At 31.0% G+C, this 20,256-nt stretch overlaps 1 protein-coding gene and 1 long non-coding RNA gene across 3 annotated transcripts; both read left to right on the forward strand.

Annotated features, from left to right (window-relative positions):
- The first annotated feature begins 16 nt into the window (after positions 1-16).
- Positions 17-18,895, forward strand: LOC117687689 (multiple epidermal growth factor-like domains protein 10). The gene is made up of 17 exons (XM_066083433.1): positions 17-1,444; positions 3,795-4,022; positions 5,606-5,848; positions 6,187-6,327; positions 7,749-7,886; positions 8,273-8,410; positions 8,857-8,994; positions 9,120-9,260; positions 10,563-10,700; positions 11,024-11,161; positions 11,869-12,006; positions 12,162-12,302; positions 12,412-12,549; positions 12,875-13,012; positions 17,347-17,449; positions 17,888-17,964; positions 18,265-18,895. The coding sequence occupies exons 1-17, from the start codon at positions 1,378-1,380 to the stop codon at positions 18,297-18,299; spliced, it is 2,280 nt and encodes a 759-aa protein (XP_065939505.1). The 5' UTR covers positions 17-1,377; the 3' UTR covers positions 18,300-18,895.
- LOC136275119 (uncharacterized) lies at positions 13,019-16,308 on the forward strand. Of its 2 annotated transcripts, none has more exons than XR_010713625.1 (3): positions 13,019-13,447; positions 14,644-14,927; positions 15,651-16,308. It is a non-coding gene; the product is annotated as an uncharacterized lncRNA (long non-coding RNA). The 2 variants fall into 2 exon arrangements; XR_010713628.1 differs by lacking the exon at positions 13,019-13,447 and adding an exon at positions 13,480-13,666.
- Positions 18,896-20,256: the final 1,361 nt, after the last annotated feature.

Consider the following 20,256-nt stretch of genomic DNA (forward strand, 5'->3'; position numbering starts at 1 on the left):
TTATTCATAAATATATTCATATTTATTTTCTTTTATCTTCGACTGCCATTGTATCTGTTTACAACATCTAAAGTTATGCTCATCGCGACACACACAATCGTGCACTGTGGTATACATAGATCATGCAGTGATTTTTTTCTATAGCTTATTTACTATGTTGGTTATATAGTTTGGCCGAGTATACATTATGATATATTTACATCTACCAAGCATAATTTCTTCTATTTCTTACGAAAAATTATAGCTAATTCATAGCTCTATAGAAACAGACAGACTGAAATCTACACGCCCTATTTATCGATTGGTCGAAATCTACAGCGGCTGAAAGTGACAGGACTGAAACTGACACGCACTGTTTATCGATTGGTCTGAACCTACAGCGACCTTAGTAAAATCCCGGACTGCACGAAATAATCATGACGATGCCAGACTCAAAGTCTCTCAGGAGACTATTGGGCTGTTTCTTTTAGCTAACGTACTTTTGTAAATGAACAGTAATTTTGTGAATTTTACTAACTTTTCATAATCAGTTTATTAATTAGTTAAAGAAAGATGTTAATATAAACAAAAACATGCTTTCTTTGATGATTCATGCGGGTTATGAATGTAGCGATCATTGCTAACGCGGGTTATGTATTTTTCTTGCAATGTCGCTACCTTCATATCCCGAATGAATCACCAAAGAATGCATTTTATTCTTTAAATAGACGTTATGCACTCTGTATGAATACCTGTGCAGCCTGGATGTCTCGATCAGAAAGCAGCCGGCCGTTATTTTCTCCACCGATATATATACTTGAGTTTTATCTGTCGAGCTATAGCAAAAATAATAGTTACAAATATTTTATGAACTAATGTCAACTCTTATAAAAAACATGTTTATGTGCTTAAAAAGTGTTAAAAGGGAACCAATATAATGTCTCACTACATTATATATTTGCACCAATATCTAAGACGTTTAGTACAATCTTTAACTTAGGGAAATTTGCAAATACGACATGTTTTAATTTTAAACTGCCATGGTGTGAACAAAAAACGTTTACTGTACATCCAAATGCAAAACCAAGTACATTGCTAAATACCATGCACAGTTGTATAGGAAAAGGTACATTTAGAAAAACGCTTTTTTAAATTCAAGTTAATTTATAAAAAAAATAAGTTTCAATGCAGTATCACACAGCTAAATATAAGACAAGTAAATGAAGTCAGTGTGTTATGTAAACATAAAGCAAAACAGCGAATACAATACACGCATGAGGTTTTTGCATAGTAAGAATATTGAATGGTAAACGGAAATTTTTATCATACAAGGACGCATTTTTGGTTAAAACTGTCGTTGAAACGCAAACGAGAGATTATAAATTGGCTTGTACAAAGATGGACGATAAGAATACATATCTTCACGTGCTTCTTCTGCTGAATATAATTGCCGTCTCCAGTTACTGTACGTATGCTTTATGATGATTGATGTATTATATAAACCCATAATAAAACTTCATGACTGCTAATAGTTTACAAAGTTGAATAGTTTTGATATGTTTTAGAAGTGTAGCTGTTTTGTAGTTGATATAATTTTGAGATATCGAATGTGTAAATTGGAAATAATGAATGAAAAACACGACTGCTTGAATAATTTCTTACAATTTTATTACTATTATATTGTTTATAGTTGAAAAGTGCTCAATATGTTCCGATCAACTTATATTGTTGAATTAAATATATCGCTATGGATTAAACCACTTAATGTATCAGTACACAAAAAATTGCAAATGAATTTAAATAACGAATGCTAGTGTTTCATCAAAATGCCATTATCCTCTTTATATCCACTAAACTTACACTAAAGCTTAATAAAATTTCCCCGCTTAAAGTGCTTTTAATCTAGAGAATGCAGTGTAATGCGGATGTTTAATTGCTGTAAGGAAGAAAGCATTTGCGCACTAAAAAAATTCATAGATTGTGTAAAAAAGACACAAACAAGTGTAAGAACTCGTATATTTATAATAATAATAATAATAATAATAATAATAATAATAACGGTTTTTATTTTGAAAGGATAGCACAATTAATGTCAAAGTACTAGTTTACATTGTGGTCCTGTACAAAATATATGTGCAACAATAAGTATAAAACACATAGATAAATAATGCAGATAAATATGCACATTCATCAATAAATATATATGCACTGATTTGATATCACAATCAATACCATTTACTTCGCTAGATAATATTGCTGTAAATACTTTGTTTCAAAAGAAGACATCATATTACATGTTCGAACACAATCTGGCATTTAATTCCATCAACTGGCTGTTGATATTCTAAAAGAGCGCTTATAATATTCAGTCCTTGATTTTGGTACATATAGCAATCCACTAACACTACTTCGTGTTTCTCTAGAACTTATTTGGTTTACATATCTAAAAACATTAATGTATTTTGGTGTCATGTGATACTTATGTATTTATGTGATTTTCTGTCAAATGCAGCGACTGTAAATATGCGACTTGTTTGGTTCTTTCAATGTGATAAAAACATGTAACACTGTGTTAAATTTCTTAATATTTAAAAGTAAGACAGTCCTCAGATAAAGGTTAAAGGTATTTTAATCTTTTACAGGGCACCTCATTAAGAAATGTTTTCGGAATACTGTTAAGGCTTACTATGAAAATATCAGCGGATTTAAATGTTCATAAAACGATGCATCTATTATAATAAAATATAAAAAAAAAATATAAAAAAAGTTATTTTATCACGATGCAAATGTAATATAAAATGAAAAAAGTATAGCAAATGCTACTTTGTATGACACATAGTGTGGTCCCCTGAATTGATAGTCTAGTGACATTTGTTGATAATTCCCTCGAAAGGAGGTCATAAACAAATTTCAATATTACAAGGGCATACCCTTATTTGATTAAAAAAATGAAATGATAATAACACTATTCCTTCTTGTACAGTAAAAAGTCTAAAAAAGGAATAAAAAACGCTCTGAAAAAAAATCACAGGCCAAATCAAAAATAAGATTTAATTGTATATTATTTTTTTTTAAAGATTATCTTCTGTTCATTTATTAAATGCATTTTCCACGCTAAAAAAGGATTAATACACCTCTCTCTACACAACATATGCGTCAAAATGTATAGTATAACATCACATCGACAAGTGCACAGCAATCAGTCAGTTGTTTATATTTATCGTTGTTGGACATATTTGACTACAAAGTTGAACGCACAGGTAATTTTTAATGTAGTTAAATGTTTCTGTACCCAGTATACTCGGAAATTATTTATTTATTAGCATTTTTGACGACTTGTTGTTTTGTATGATGTCATAGTTAAGATTTTCCGTACTTTCTGGTTGGCGCGACCACAAAGTAAACCATTACAGTGCTGCAAACCTCTAAAAAGATAGAGATAGGATCAGGTGACTAGGCGGATAAGCATTCTCTGCTGACCGGTCACACCTGCTGTGTGCTCTTTGTCGTAATCCGGAAAAGTCCTTAGACATTTAAACGACTAATTCAGGCCCAACATTGAGTATGAAAATATGTCATTCAGAATGTAAAACAAGTAGTTTGTGTATTCATTTGTAACAAGATGTTCTTTCTAAAATAAGAACATTGTTGACAATTATTGCTTGCCTAATTAATTGTGATCAGCATGAATTGTTGCGATATATTCTAATGTTCATTAATAGAGACACCAGTAGAGCAATACACATTCATTCCAAATTCATTCCAATGGTTCATACCATTTTTGCATCCAAGAGAAGATACGTTTATTATTACAGTGCAGTTTGTCGTTCCTGGTGTTACACAGACTGACAGTAGTCCTGTTCATACTTCTGGTGGCGTATACCCTTACTGGTCAAACAGGACCGTGGATGGAAACTTCAGTCAAAACATCAGAGCCTGTTTACATACAGCTGTATCGTCTGGTATCACAGAGGCGTGGCTACAAATTGATCTACAATCCGTAAAAAGTATCAAGTCTGTGAAATTCTGGTACAGAAATGACAGTAAGTATATATATTTTAAAACATAAACCATTTTTTCACTGAAAAAATAAATCTGTATAAAACAAACTGAAAACACGTTCTAGAATTATTTTTTTTGTACGCTCGTCCAATACACAATGATCAAGTGCATGCTTGACAATTTTTCTTCATTTGAATTGCAATTTTTAATTCCATACAATTTTGAACTGGGGAGTCTCTTTTGTAAAATGAAACAGTTTGTGAAATGAGAAATTTTAAATATAAAAATCATATTTGGATAATGGGAAATGATTAAGCCTGTCTTAAACAACTTAAATAGGGAATGCCAGTTGTTACAATACAAGCAATAGTAAAGGCTTAGGGTTTTTACAAGTATTGGACAGTTTTTGTTCACTTTTCAAATCTTTAATTTGATATGCAAAACATACATTTACAGGATTAACAATGGTTGTTTGTTTGTTTTTTTAATTATAAAAAGACTGTTACAATTAATTTTAATACATTTAAAAAGGATTTTGTAGATAAAATCATAATCATTTTAAAGGTAGTTTGCGGATTTACAGTTTGTGCGAAAACATAGTCTGTGTTTTTATTACAATGTTTCTACATTCATTGCTCTCAACGTTTTATTTTTAATTTTTTTTTCTAGAATCGTTTATTGAGGTTATAGTACCAATCATTTAAATTGTGATCGTTTTAGACAACGCAATATTCATAATATATAAAATATATATTAACATACATATTTCAGTCGGCAAATGCATTTCAACAGCATGTTCCTAAGTTTATATTAAGTAAATATATGTTTACTCAACACCATAAATGAAACGTTAAAATTGAGATTTTTTATTTTAAAAAAAAATCTATATTGGGGTTAGGTATTTTTACAAAACAGTTTCAAAGTAAAAAATGGTAAAACTTTATACTTTTGTTTTCACGCTACGTTAGGATGACATCAGAAACTTTTGCACGTTTATGAAAAAAATGCAAACTAATAAAGAAGTGACTTACCTCAAATCCATTCAATGCAAATAAAGACTTAGAAAAATTGTCATGATATTTGGTTTTTAAACGACAAGAAAAGAAGTGTGTTTTTTAATCATTTGTAGGAGTAGCGAAGTATGAATAAGTTCAATGCATATATAGATGCATTAAAATATCAAAGCAAAACAGTTTACTATATTTATTACGCAGCTAAATTAATGGCGAAGGCATAATTGTTATTTAATGATTTAAAAAAAAAAATGAAAACTAAGCTTTTTATTACTAACAAGTGAATGTATAAACGTATCAATTTATTTTCTTTCTGCGTCACAAGTAACTCACGTAAATTATCGTGTCATAGTTTCACATGACAATTATACTTTTTGTGCTATATATATTTACCTTAAAAAGAATTATAGGGACGAAAGATTCACAACCTTGATCGACAAATAATAAATGTTTATTAATTTTTTATGATCGCATATATATTATCATTGTGTAGGCGAGCAACGTTTTGAATAAATGACAGGTTGTGAAGAAAAATGATCGTCTACGTATGTGCATGAAAAAGCTTTTTGCTTTCAAGAATATATTACATGCATATCTTTTCTGTACATAAGGAGGCAGTACAACACTTAGCACAGAACGTCTGCGGGGTTACAGCATCCGTGTATCCAACACAACAAACGTATCACTTAGTTTAACAGATGCTTGCTTCACTGATGATAGTTATTACACATTACCAACTATCATCCGGGAGGACTGTAACAAAACAGCAAGATATGTATGGTTCTATCAGCCTCATGTAAGAAGCTGGTATGACAAAGTTCCAGTTTTGGAAATATGTGAAGTGCAGATATATGGTAAGCTGAAAAATTGTGTCACATTATAGGTACCAATTACTGTGGAATCATTAAATTTCGTGGGGGCCAATTTTCATGGATTGCTTTAATTTTACAGGTTCGTGGGGACCTAATTTCGTGTATTCTCTTAAACCTACGAATGATATATGACTTCGTTACTCTAATTTATTAATTCATGGAGGATGTTAATTCCTGGATGAGAGGTACCCACGAATTCCACGAAAATTGAGCCTCAACGAAATCTAATGATTCCACAGGATATTATACACAAAATACTGCATGTTTTTTTGATGAAGTGTTCTTGAATCAGAGTAACAGATTACTAACATGTTATCTAGGATGTGAAACAGGAACATATGATGTCAACTGTTCTAAAACATGTCGTCATTGTAAGAATAATGAAACCTGTGACATTGACACTGGAGAATGTGATGTTAATGGGTGTGCGCTTCCAGGATTTAAACCGCCTTTGTGTAGGGGTAAGTAAACAAATTTAGCAAAATAGTATTGTGTATTCGTCAGTGTTAATTGTGTTAAGTCTTATCTTAAGATTTATCACTCCTGAATGATTACTTCTAGAACGTTAGTTTTTATCTTTGAGAATTAATGTGAACTTTACTGTTTGAAAAAAATAATTAACGTTAATCGCTGTCGTTTCCTTTCTAAGTGACCGACGAACTGTTGTTTGATTTAAAATAAATCTTGGCTTAGTAGTCAATCAACAAAATGAATATTACAGTCAAAATAAGAGTACGAAAATCTTTTAACAAGTCTAAATAGTTAAAGAGGTGAACGTTTCATTCTTTCTCACCTTGATAGATACATTACATTATTTGCTCTTTAGAAACCTTCAAATCTCTCTCTCTCTCTCTCTCTCAAATGAGTTGAAAATATTCGCAAAGCTTACAAATTGACCTTTTCAAAGAAAATTGGTTAACCTATTACACCACTGATTAAAGTAAATAGTGAAGGTTTTTTAATCAAAAAACATAGAGTAAATATTTGGGAGCTTTTAGATAGAATTATGAAAACCAAAAGGCTCGTAAAAACGCGCATATGGTCTCTTAACCGACTTGTACTTCCTATATCTTTGTGGCGCGATTGCATCCTTCAATAAAATTAAGTTATTCTGCTGCATCATACACTGCACTGATTAGTTATGTATGATTACATTTGTTTTTGTAAGATAATGAAAAAACGATAAATGCATTGCAATTAAATCGCTTAGATTCGTAAGGCATTTGCATTTTTTCTGAGTTTATGTTGACAGTTGAGCGCTAACAGACCGCCTAAATATTTACTTTTAACATATACAGGATGTGTACACTGGTTCACTTTGTGTTATCCATTTGTTATTTAAACCTCCAAACTTTCCTAATGTGTATAAATATATACCAATCTGTTAAATAAAATGAGATTTTGATACAAATTTCGAGAAATGATGTCCTGTCAATGTAAAATTTCAATTTTCATTCAAGTTTCATTGTATTTTCATTAAAGAACGTAAATAAACTCTACAAATGTTTTGTCTTTGAAAAACATTTTTTTTGCAATATATATTAATGTTCTTTTGTTTGTCCAAAATTTTTGTAACCTTTTTATTAAGGGGAGGGAAGGGGGGTTGTTCCATCAAATATACTGTAACTTCAGTAACATCATAACAACAACAACTGCAACAACAATAGGAAACTCATATTTTTCTTCAAACAAATTGTTATCCCAAATTATACATGTATAACCTTATACACACATTCTCTATATTCATTTACATAGAAAATATGTAAAAATATTAAACCATGGAAACTGGGACAGAGGGTTAGTTAGCTTGTTTGCTTTCAGTGGTTTTGAGGTGGGTGGATTTTTTTCTAGTTTAAAGACTGTTTTTTTTTTTCTTTTCTAGAATGTAGACCTGGATCTTACGGATCTAATTGCAGCTCAAGTTGCAGTTTGAATTGTCAAGAGAAAGCTTGTGACCGTTACTCTGGGGAATGTCTGTATGGTTGTCCACCTGGATATCAAAAGCCAGATTGCGTTATGCGTAAGATATATCTCAACCTTTCTTTGTATTTCTGTGTTAAGGTATTGTGTTATCACAAAACAAATCACAAAAGATTTGTAGTTCAAAGAACATTAGGCCTATATGCATCATAACCGTTTGCTTAAGAATTAAAAGTTGTTTTAGAAAATTGTCACAATGGAGACTATGGTGATGTAAAATTTTTATCGAACGCATGTGTATTTGGTTTCAAAACACATCAATTAATAAAATATTAAACGCTAAAAGCTTACAAAATTAAAAATAAAAAAAAAATATACGTAAGTTTTTTTTCTTTGGTAAATCTCTTTTTATCCGTATTTTTTTCATATCAGCTATTAAAGTTTTTTTCTGTTTTTATCATTACATAAACAAGTTTCTGCCTTTAGCTTGCATGCATGGCTATTACGGAGAAAATTGCACCAAGACATGTGGAAACTGTTTGAATAATGACACATGTGACAATATCAACGGTACCTGTACATATGAATGCAAAGAGGGATTTAAAGGTGATTTTTGCACAACAGGTACGATTTAGTTGAAACAGCGTTTTCATATAACTTTGTGTCAAACTCAAATAAAAGAATACTCTTTCTTTCAACAGATGCCTTTGTGCTTATTTTTTGTGCTTTAGAAATAGGTATTCGTTTTAGTGCATTTAGAAAATCACACAAAGGAACAAAAACGTTTGTTTGATTTTATATTGTAAAGTATAATAATAGTCATACTGTTTACATGTTTGTAATTTCCGCGTTAACCTAACTTTATCAATCTATGGACCAATTATTCACTTTCATACTTTGTAGCCATTAAGAGTTTGTATGTAACAAAAAAGCTGCAAGATTAGATACATTTGCAATAATGAATATAAATTAAATAGGAGTATACTTTATAATTACAAAATAATCTGTTCATTAATTGTCTTAGATGTCTGAGAAAAAATCATGCTTATCTTTATAGTTGGATTTTTTAGAATGTAGTTCTTATGAATACGGACGAAACTGTCAGAACGTATGCAGCTATCAGTGTTATAACAATGAAACTTGTGATCCCTTCTTTGGAAATTGTAGCAGATGTGCTGACGGTTATCAAAATGCACGATGCGACGAAAGTAAGATATTAAATTTGTCATCTTATAGTTACACAGACAAAGAATGAAATCATGAGAAAATATTATAACCAAAACACAAGCAATTTACATTTTTCTAAAATAAATGCTGTTCTCACTAATCATAGAATGCAATAATGGAACCTATGGAGAGAATTGCACATACCAATGTGGGCAATGTCTTAATTCTGTGACTTGTGATCATGTAAATGGCAAGTGCTTCGGTGGATGTAAACCTGGATGGCAGAAGACAGACAAATGCGATAAACGTATGTATATAATTTGGAGGTCTGTGTTGCTCTGCTTTGAAGTTGCATTTTGTTTTATGGATTTTTGAAATGGGTCGCGGTTTGTGTTTGTCATTTTTTCACGTATACGCTTTAAATATTTTATCATAAATCGTATGCATACGCTTAGATTATCTTATCATACACGTATAAACTTATGTATAAGCTTAATTTAACTTTACATCATGCGAATTGATATGTTTTGCAGTCACATCATGATGTATTAAAAGTAGCAGACATATGTTGTTTAACAATGAAAGGGAATGAAGATTAGACGAGCAACTTAAATGTTGCAACAAAACAGGTTTCACCTTAAAAGTTTATATTTTTTTTCTCAAAATATAAAATAAATACTAATGGCTCTAGGCATACGGCATTTTTTTCAGATAAAGTGTAGAAGGCTAGTCTTCAATTCAATTACAGTTTCCGAAAATGAATGTACACATTAACCTATGTTGAAACTACCGGTATATATTAACATTTGATGTATAATACCACTTATGTTTGCATTTGAAATCGGTGACGTTTAATTTTAAATAACATGCCACACCTATCAAAACACAGTTAGACGTTATTACGCTTTTTAATAGAATGCCATTTTTAGATGAAAATATGACAATAACAAACTGTCAACCATCTCAAAAATGCATAAAACGAAATACAAATTCAAAGCAGGGAACACGGACCTCTAAAAAGATAGAGGTGTCAGGTGTCATGGAAAAGTAAGCATCCTCTGCTCACCGGTCACACCCGCCGTGCGCCCAATGTCATATCGGTAAAAATGTCTTATCGGGAAAAATGTTGTAATTTTGGGAAAATATCATGACCATATCACAATGTTATACTTTTAAATACATTATAAGTTCGAAATTGCTTGATTCTTTTAATATGTACCTATTTAAATCGCTAAATTATATCCGTTTTATCATAAAAACGAACGACATTATATTTCGTAGCTGCAAAAACGAGAAGATAGCATGCATTATGCCTGTTTTTTTCTTTTATTCATATTACTGATAAAGAACGTATTTAATTGCTTTAAAGCGACAAGACAGAAATATTTCCTACAAAAAATCATCAATTTGAGTATAAATATAATCAAAAGCTGATTTTATGATATCGTCGGTCTATATGTATAGGACACCTGGCCGTGTAGACAGACTATCGCGCGTTATATAGATAAAATAAGCATTTAATGCCTAAATAGATAACATACACACATGCCATAGCATGTTGAATATTTGTAGCATACGTCACTGTAATATAATGTTTTGCTGTTTATAGAATGCATTTCTGGAATTTACGGCAATGAGTGCAACTTAAACTGTAGTCAGTTCTGCAACGGAAAGTCATGCTATCAAACCACAGGAGAATGTGTTCACGGTTGTAAAGATGGATACATTGGAGGTCTCTGCACAATATGTAAGATATCAGTCGTAATTTTTAAGACGATATCTTTTTAAGATATGTTATCACTCCATGCTATTGATTTTGGAATAACAACACAATAGATGTATGGATTTATGTAAACTTTATCCTCAGGATGTTTATGACTCTGTAAGAAATGTAGGAAAATGAGATTAAAAAAAGAAGCTGCACTTCAAGATGATCAAAATACTGCAGACTTTGTGAGATAAATTAGGAGCAGATTTTGTGTTGAAAATCAATTATTCGTGTTAAAAATTGAAACAACACCAATAATGTTTTTGTAAGATTGGTTTTTCTTTATGTTTTACTGAATTTAGCGTGTCCAAATGGCGGTTTTGGAAGAAAATGTCTGGAAACTTGTGGAAACTGTCTGGGTGACGAAACATGTTACAACGTTGACGGAATGTGTATGGATGGATGCAATGAGGGATTCAAAGGAGATTTATGTAAAACAGGTTAAAAAATAAGTCACTTTTGATAACAAATAATGCAGATGACGAAACGTGAAAAATCGGCGCTTGCATTCTCTCGAAAATAGAGTGTACACACTTTACATTCACTTTATATTTTGTCCTAGACATTGCTGTTTTAAATAATAAACTAAACTTTCCGAAGCAGACGATATTTCGATATAATTTTTCTTTTTCATATTAAGTGAAACGGCATTTCATTTGGCAACTGAAAAACAATCCAAAAGCTTTGAGCAAAATTGAACCAAACATAAAAGTGTTTTGATATTTCGCAAAGATCATGGTCTTGGGTCACAACCAAAGGTCAAATTCAATGCATCATTCTTAACAATTTTAAATAAAGTAGAAATCACTCCCTTCGACAGCCAGACAAAAAACTAACAATGTGGCCATTTCATATAGTAAATTAATGCTTGTACATAATGCTGGGTGAAAACTTTGAACTTTTGTTCAGTGTACTTTTTGATCTGTCAAAACGTTATGAATAATTATTTGAAAAGTACATAAGATAAAACATTGGTTGCAATTGCTTTCATTGCAAATCACGATAACATCGATCATTTCATTAATACATGTATAAAGAATATCCTGTTTTTGTCTTGAAATGATATAAATGAATGTTTGTATGCATTTGAAATATACATTTCAGCATTCAAATACATTGTGATCAGTTATTATTGTTGTAATTTTAGCATGTAGCCCTGGAGAATATGGGCGGAACTGTCAGTTCCGATGCAGTGACTATTGTCACAATAACGAAGTTTGTGACGCCTTCTTCGGAAATTGTAGCAAATGTGCGGATGGCTTCCAGAAAGCTAAATGTGATAAGCGTAAGTTTATTTTTATATGAATGAAAGTTGTCTTTATTTTCACTGATATTATTGGAATGCAACAGTATATTTTTTTTTTGATTTTGCATGTTGCTTATGTGTTTTCTTTTGTTTGTTAAGATATTGTTTGTTTTTTTTTTCTTTGGCGTTTAAAGAATGTGACCGTGGGTATTATGGAGAGAGGTGTATGTTTCAATGTGGACATTGCGTAGATAATATCACTTGTAACAACATTAATGGCACCTGTCCCGCGGGATGTATGTCAGGATGGCAGAACTCAGATAAGTGTGATCAACGTATGCAAACGCTTAGATACAATCCAAATACAACTCGTTATGTACTCATTAATCTAAATATATTTGTTTAATTTAATGAGCAAACGTTTACATTGTCTATAAATATTAGCATGCAGAAATGGTACTTTTGGAGAAGAATGCACGTATACATGTAGTGGAAATTGTTTGGACGATAAAACCTGTGATAAAATTGACGGGGGATGCAGAACCTGTGCTCCTGGATGGAAGGGTCATCTCTGTAATAAAAGTAGGAACATATAACATGAAACTGGATTCGAAAGGGATGATAATATAGTTAACTTTTTTATATAGTAATTTCAAATAGTATATGAGAGAAAAAAAAACCTTATTAGTGGTTTTCATATATTTTTTTTCGCAATACCTTTTTTATGAAATGTTGATTTACAATATTTCAAAATTTAAAAAAAAATGCAACAAGTTCCTGTGGATATCTTTTCAACATGATTAAACAACAAAATAACGATGTAGGATTTGTTTTAGATTAACTTTATACACCATTAACAATAAATGTGCTACTTTGTAAACTCTTTTTTCATTCAAATGAACTACAGCGTGTGATATTGGATGGTACGGTTTAAACTGTCAACTTGAGTGTGGACATTGCTTTAAAGCCCAACAGTGTTTGCATTCCAACGGAAGCTGTTCTGGTGGCTGTATCGAAGGGTACAAAGGAGGAATGTGTGCAGAAAGTAGGGCCCTTTTTAGGCGGAAGCGCCTATTGCAATTGCTTTCATGACCTTCTACGTCATAGGTCAAATTCCTGCCCTTTTTCATGGTAAACTATCGGATGTTATTTAAACTAAGGGCACACAACTCTATACCCCCCCCCTCACTGTTCCACCCCCGTTTAAACATCGTTTCTGATAATAGAACTGAGGTATGTCTCTAAATTTTTACTTCATCGCTTTTAATTATCCATTGAAAATGCCTATAGCAAAGATAGCAAGTGGCAGATTTACGTTTTTGATAGTACAGGAACGAACGATAACTCTTGCGATGGTATGCGACATAAACAAGGGATAAGCACGGAGTCTGATGCCTGTAGATGAAATTCCGAGGGAAAAATAGTTCAATTTGAAATTGCGTGTTTATGAGTACAGAAGGAAAAATTGATAGGGAAACAGGTAATGAATGCCTTTTATAAAAAAAAAAACAAGGGTGTGTATAAATCTATTTAAAAAGATTATTAGAATGATACAATGCTTATAAATTATTTGTAAACATACCAACGTTTCGCGTAGTAATCTCAGACAATACTGCATAACGTTATGCAGTGTAAAAAATTTTGTCAACAAACGCACGTTGAGAACAACCAGTGACTGTCCATCTTCGACATACGTAAGGTAAGTTAGGTAATTAATGTGTTATTTCTCATTGTATAAACGTTTGCCTCATCATTTTAGATTTTCATGTTACAATAATCTTGATCGAGGAGCTGGTACGTTCTTAATCCCCGCTTGTATATTGTGACGTGCGGAGGAGACATGTCACAATATAAAAGCGGGGGTTAGAATCAGAGAAATCTCTGATAAGTACATAAATTTTATGAAAGAATTTATATTGTTTGTGTTAGGCATTCATCGATAATTCTGAAACGTCGGTTTTTTGTTATGAATACTGTACAAGGCGAGGCCTACAGGATATCTTTAAAGATTAAAATTTAGCACAATGGAATCGAATATAAAGGAAGATAACATTTCCTTTTTTTAAACCTTTAATATTTTGTGACATCTTTGCAGATCTATATGTTCATATGGTGATTTTATAATATGTTACGAACTGCGCTGTATGATATAGGGTTCATTCATTTTGCTTATAAAAAAATACCATATTCAGCTTGGTTTAAAAATGACTCATGAATAATGCAAATGAATTTTCTCTAAAAATATCTCAAATATAGCTTTTAAGTATCATACAAGATACAATTCATGGTTGATATAATGAATATTTCAGATAGGCTATTGCAAAGATATTCAATTGAACATTTAAAAAAAAATTAATATGATTTATCCTTTAACCTACTGTTTTTACTTGTATCTCATAATTACCTTATCATTACTCTATAATGAGAGTGACTAAAATTTCCTATGGAAATTTCTCTACATCATAATCTATATGATAATTTTGATGACTGTATCTTTTGTTTTTAAATTTTAAAATTTCCAATTCATGAGAACTTGGGCTATATACCAGTATATCTTTGATCCACCATGTTCATGATTAATTTCAATTCCAAAAAGACTCAATTATATACCTGACAATGATTATAGATAATAACCTTACATATATCTATTTGTTCTATATGTATATGTTCTTTCAGATGAATGTCAAGAAACTGATTAACATTAACTGACAAGAGGAGACAATGAGAGCCCAACATCATTCTTCATCTCTGGTGAAGGGGAGAGTTGGTAAATTTGGGTGCACGGCTAAATTCAAGCAAAATAAAGAAAAAGATGGATGCTATAAAAATGCGGTGTTGGCTTCCCAGTTCAGCGCTTTTAAAGAGGGACAAACATTGCACGTTTGCAACTTCTAAATGGAAGCAGGGCATCTGAAATATGCTGGAATCCTCATCTTAATGGCCTTAACACCATTTTCAAGGTTAGTAAATACAACTAAATTTAAATACGATATTCCCCGTGGTTTTCTTGTTTAAGTATGAACTAATTATACCCATGCTCGGAAGGAGAGGGGGTATATTATTTTACCCTTGTATGTCTGTTTGTCTATATCACAAATTTTGTCAAAGATATCTCAGCAACAATCGCAGATGCTTGAAATTTTAACTCAGTCTTTGTTAAGGCATGCCATTCGGTAGGATTAATTTTTCAAAATATTTGATGTCATTTCCCATTACATGTAATGTTAACTATGCTTTTTTGTATACACATCAGAGCAGGGGTATCACTAGTGAGCATTGACTCACAGATATCTTGTTGTCATATCTTTAATAATATAGTAAATATTCTTGTACTAAATGCAATTTAAAACTGAAGAATTTTGGAGAAAAAACATTAAACTTTCATTTACAGTTCAATCACTTTATTTTCCATTACTTGTACATGTATGTAATATACCAAAATAACCTTACAATTATTGATAATTCATATTGTGTGATCTTTTTATATATCTCATCCTTTATTTGCAAAATACATGTCTACTTTTGAAAATAAATTATTTAAGGTAAAACACATATAAATTCAAAATATTTTATAGATTAATTTTTTTTAAAATCCATATTTTCTTTATTGGAGGTCAAGTATATTGTAATGAAATATTGCTTGATAACATATCCATTATTCATTTTTCATCAACACATTTTAGAATATCCTGCTGAAAAAGACAGTTTTCATTGGTATAATGGATGCAAGACAACACTAGTGAATTGAAATTGTTGTTCCACAAATGGCACACCCCAGGATTACACGCTTTCCAAAAACACCATTACAGCATGCAGCCATAAAGGGATTCTTTGAAAGTCTATGTTCTGTAATGGTGGAAGTTCTCTTGAAGATTCCATTAGTATTAAAATAAAAACTTAAAAGTTAAAAGTTCAAATGTCTTCAATACTAGAGACCTGTGATTTGACAGTACAACATGGAGCAATTGTAAAGGACACATAATTTGTACATTATTGAATATCAATATATAGTTATCCATAAATTACTGGGCTTTTACATTGTATTTTAATTCTCAACATTTGCATATATGTTTAATCTTTGTAAAATATGTTTGGTATACAGTACAGTAAGTAAATACATTCTTTTTAAGTTTTAAACATTTGTCAACAAAATATATGAACTGCAATCTGTGGATCAATTAGAGGTCTGCAATTCTCCACAAATAAAATGACTTTGAAATCACCCTGTTACTGTTAAACTTGAGAATATATTAAGAAAACATCTAAAAATCTTTGTTAAATACCTTTTTATTACAACACATTGTCCAGATATTTTGTGTATTATTCTATGAAGCTGATTTCTCAATGGCTATTGCTTCTCAGGTAAGCAAAGTGACACACATACTACTTCTGTACAATACTGTAATCAAATGATGTACAAATATAACTTCTGTATGTTTGTGAAACATTATTGTTAAGAATAAAATACTACAGTTTCAGAAGTTCAGTTTACTAAATTCTAATACTATAATATTCTTTCATCATTTTGATGTCAAAGTGAACATTTTTAATAAATCGGCATAAGAAATGAAAATGTATATCTGTAATTTCAGCTTGCATATAAGTATCAACTGTTATACAAATGTACTTCACCAAATAAATGTTTTGATGTTTAAATTGCTCTTCTCATCGAATCTTTATTTAAGGCATGATCCAGACTAATCTGGTGCAGTAACAGAGTATTTCCACATTTACTACATGTATATACCTTAATTGACATATTAGAAAAGTGTTTTATGTTCTCAAACTAATTCTTAAAAAGAAAAAAGTTATAATAACACTATGACATTGACAACCTGCAATCATGCTTCCGCCTATCAGTACTTTCAGTACTTTGATTTCGAATGTTATTGGTGTTCAAACCCATCATTGTTAAATAGTATGAATATAAATTCACATTTATATCAAATGAAGTTTCATTGAAAAGGAAATATTTTGTTTAAAAATTCATATTAAATTACATTAACAGAAGAACTAGATGCATTCCGTAATTAAAGTTTTATAAATAAAATCCGGATGAAATATCATCAAACCAGTTTGCCTTTTCTTAAAATGATCAAATTTAATCAACCGAAGTTTGACAAAACGATTTCTAATATATCAAAGCTAATTCTTTTATGTTCTTATGTTAAAATATGAGGCAGGGTAATGAAAGATTATTACCGATATCGTATTGATTTTGCAATTCGAATATAAGAAAAAGAAAATTAATCTAGTTAAAAAAGTATTTAATATCTATCTATATATCTATCTATCTATCTATCTATCTATCTATCTATCTATCTATCTATCTATCTATCTATCTATCTATCTATCTAAATCAATTCCTATGTTTTCTAGGATCGTCACAGGAATCAAACACACCGTATGTTGCAGTAATCGCTGTTTTTGTAGCCGTAATTGTCATCCTTGCAACTGCCATAGCAGTTCTTCTGATCTTAAGGTGCATACTAATTATTGATTCCATGTCCAAGTAATTCTGGAGAAGACACTTATTGTTATTTATTATATCTAAATGGATAACTAATCAAAAGTGGGATTTTGCAAAATGTTTTCATGGATAATTTCAATGTCTCATTTCCTCAAAGACTCAAAAATATAAATATAAAATCATAAAAAACGACATGTTTTTATAGAAGAAAAATAGCATTTTACTTTCATAAGTTACAATTACAATGCATCACTGAACAGCAGCTAAAACCTAAATGCATTTTACAAATCAGCACTTCCCTTTAAAAGATACAACATTCACTTGCATGTTTGCTTAAAAAAAATATGAGTTTAAATTCTGATATTTGCAAACTATGACTGATTTAATGGTGTTTTTGTTCATACGTGTTATATGCAAGTTTTATGGTATATTTGTTTAATTTAATTTTAGGAATGCTAGCAAGAAAAAAGAAACACAGGGCCAAATTAACGAGGTCGACATGTACGATTTACCTAACGCTAAGTCAGGTAAAATCCATTTTGAAAGACTTGAACTTAAAGTTAAATGAAGGTATCATCTTTTTCCTATTGATGATTTACTCGGTAGAAAGGAATATTTATTCAGGAATACAAAGAAATGAATCTATAACGGGCATAAATGTTAAAGTATTAAATGTATGAATGAAATATTTTTTTATCTGATTAAGTTTCTGGAAAAACTTTCAAGCAATAGTGATAAGACAAATGATATATATAGTCAAGACCTTTACATGTTTTAAAATATCGTGTTCTATATTACCCTTCACTGAATATACCTCTTTATTTCAGAGAGCGGCGTGTATGATGTAATCCTCACCAAATGAAATAATATTGCAACATATACAAATATTTGTCAGGAAGTTATTAGTGTATATCAGTATCAAAATCTGGAACAAAAAGTGTTCGAAGGGGTGAATATACAGAGACAAGTGTTTTAAACGAAATCGGGTAAACAGCAAGTGATATCAAAAGTGTTATGAATTGAAACTTTTTTTTTGAAAAAACAGTTTTTGGCAAATAATAACCTTACGAATGTATAAAAATCTTAGATAATTTTAGATTCATTAAGAACATTTGACATTAAAAAAAGGGAAACAAGTTCACATTACTTTCCCGTGTATCTTGAACTTCACATTTAACACGTAAATGTATCAACATTTTGATCAATGCTAAACTTGAAAAGTGTTGCTAGAATCTTATGTTCTGTGTTTGTTTGATGCAATAAACCGTTTTCTGTGCGAGCTGTACAAAGGTTTGGAAGGTTTTTGAGAACCAGATGATTAACAATGAAATTGAGGAGAATGTAGGATTTTAGCAGTATAATTTATAACACTTAGATGTTTTGTCTTTACCTATTATGATTTTCCTGTTTCGTTGAAATATTGTGAAAGTGCTTTTTTATACTATGAAATAAAAGAGGGCTATTTATAATTTTCACGTGATAATTTACCGAGGTGTTTGTGATATACTACTGAATTCTATTGCATATACATCTATTTAAAAGTAAATACTATTTGGTCTGATTTCAAAACATTGATTAATTTTACAATTTACAATAAGACGCCTAATTGCCCGTTCACTTTTGCAACCTGCTAGAGTTATTCAACTATTTCTGTAAATACGTTAAATAAATAAGTGGGTGAATAATTAACCAGTGAATCTTTCTTATTGAAATGAAGCAAATTTAACTTATACATATTACAAGTTCTGAATTTTTTTGATTTTATCTCACCTGAGCTGAAAGCTCAAGTAAGCCTTTCTGATCACATTTTGTCTGTCGTCCGTCCGTCTCTCCGTCTGTCTGTAAACTTTCACATTTTCAACATCTTCTCCAGAACTACTTTGACAATTTCAACCAAACTTGGCACAAAACATCCTAAGGCAAAGGGAATTCAAAGCTGTGAAAATTAAGGACAACGCCCTATTCTAAAGGAAATAATTAGAAATTATTGAAATTTTGACAACTATTTGGCTAGGAAAGCTGAAACCTGCGTGAAAGAATCCCCAGGCAGTATACATTCAAAGTTGGTTGTGAAAATCATTATCCCCGAGGATAGTGTGGGTCCACAAGGGGGGTTGAACTTTTACATAGGAATATACAAACAGGATCTTTGAAAATCGTCTTCTCAGAAAATAATTAGCCAAGAAAGCTGAACATATTTAAAAGTATTCGAAGATAGTGTAGATTCAAAGTTGTGAAAAAGCTGATGAAGCTCTGCCATTCAGTCAACTGAATGATAACTGAATTCAACCACTTTTCAGTTACCTTTTATGGAGGGTAATCGTGTTCAAAAATCCAGACATGTAAACTTGTAAATCCGAATATGCAATCGTGTTGATGTGTGAGCCTGAGCATGAATATGTGTCATTCTGATCGTGTAACCTATAAAACTCGGGCATAAACACGTGTAAGATTTGACTCAGTTCCTGCGCATGATGCACATTTTGCAACTTTATTGTTTACATTAGTTAATTAAACCTTCAACTTTGCACACTTTCAATCCGTAGTTTCTGCGTTTGTAACTTCAGGCTTGGCAATAGCACATCTGACATGATACAAATTGACAAATGTAAAGTCTACAAGTTTGTCGAATTTTAACATGACCTTATATGGAAACAGTGACGTCACTGATAGAAAAAGGCTAGCTGCAGGTAAAGGCATGCCGTAATCGCCGGAATAGGGACGGAATAAAAAAAAAATATATTAGGTAAGCCTATAATCTTATTATCTCTCTGGATAACAACATTTCATAGAGTATTGTTTTTTCGGAAAATTAAATT

Source organism: Magallana gigas, chromosome 1 (assembly GCF_963853765.1).
Source record: "Magallana gigas chromosome 1, xbMagGiga1.1, whole genome shotgun sequence".
Taxonomy (NCBI): Eukaryota; Metazoa; Mollusca; class Bivalvia; order Ostreida; family Ostreidae; genus Magallana; species Magallana gigas.

What these genes read in the sequence shown, in the direction of transcription:
- LOC117687689 (XM_066083433.1), top strand. Translation starts at nt 1,378, where the DNA reads ATGGACGATAAGAATACATATCTTCACGTGCTTCTTCTGCTGAATATA. An exon ending in AGGTGATTTTTGCACAACAG is followed by an intron (nt 8,411 to 8,856) that starts GTACGATTTAGT and finishes TGGATTTTTTAG; the next exon opens with AATGTAGTTCTTATGAATAC. An exon ending in GAAAGCTAAATGTGATAAGC is followed by an intron (nt 12,007 to 12,161) that starts GTAAGTTTATTT and finishes TGGCGTTTAAAG; the next exon opens with AATGTGACCGTGGGTATTAT.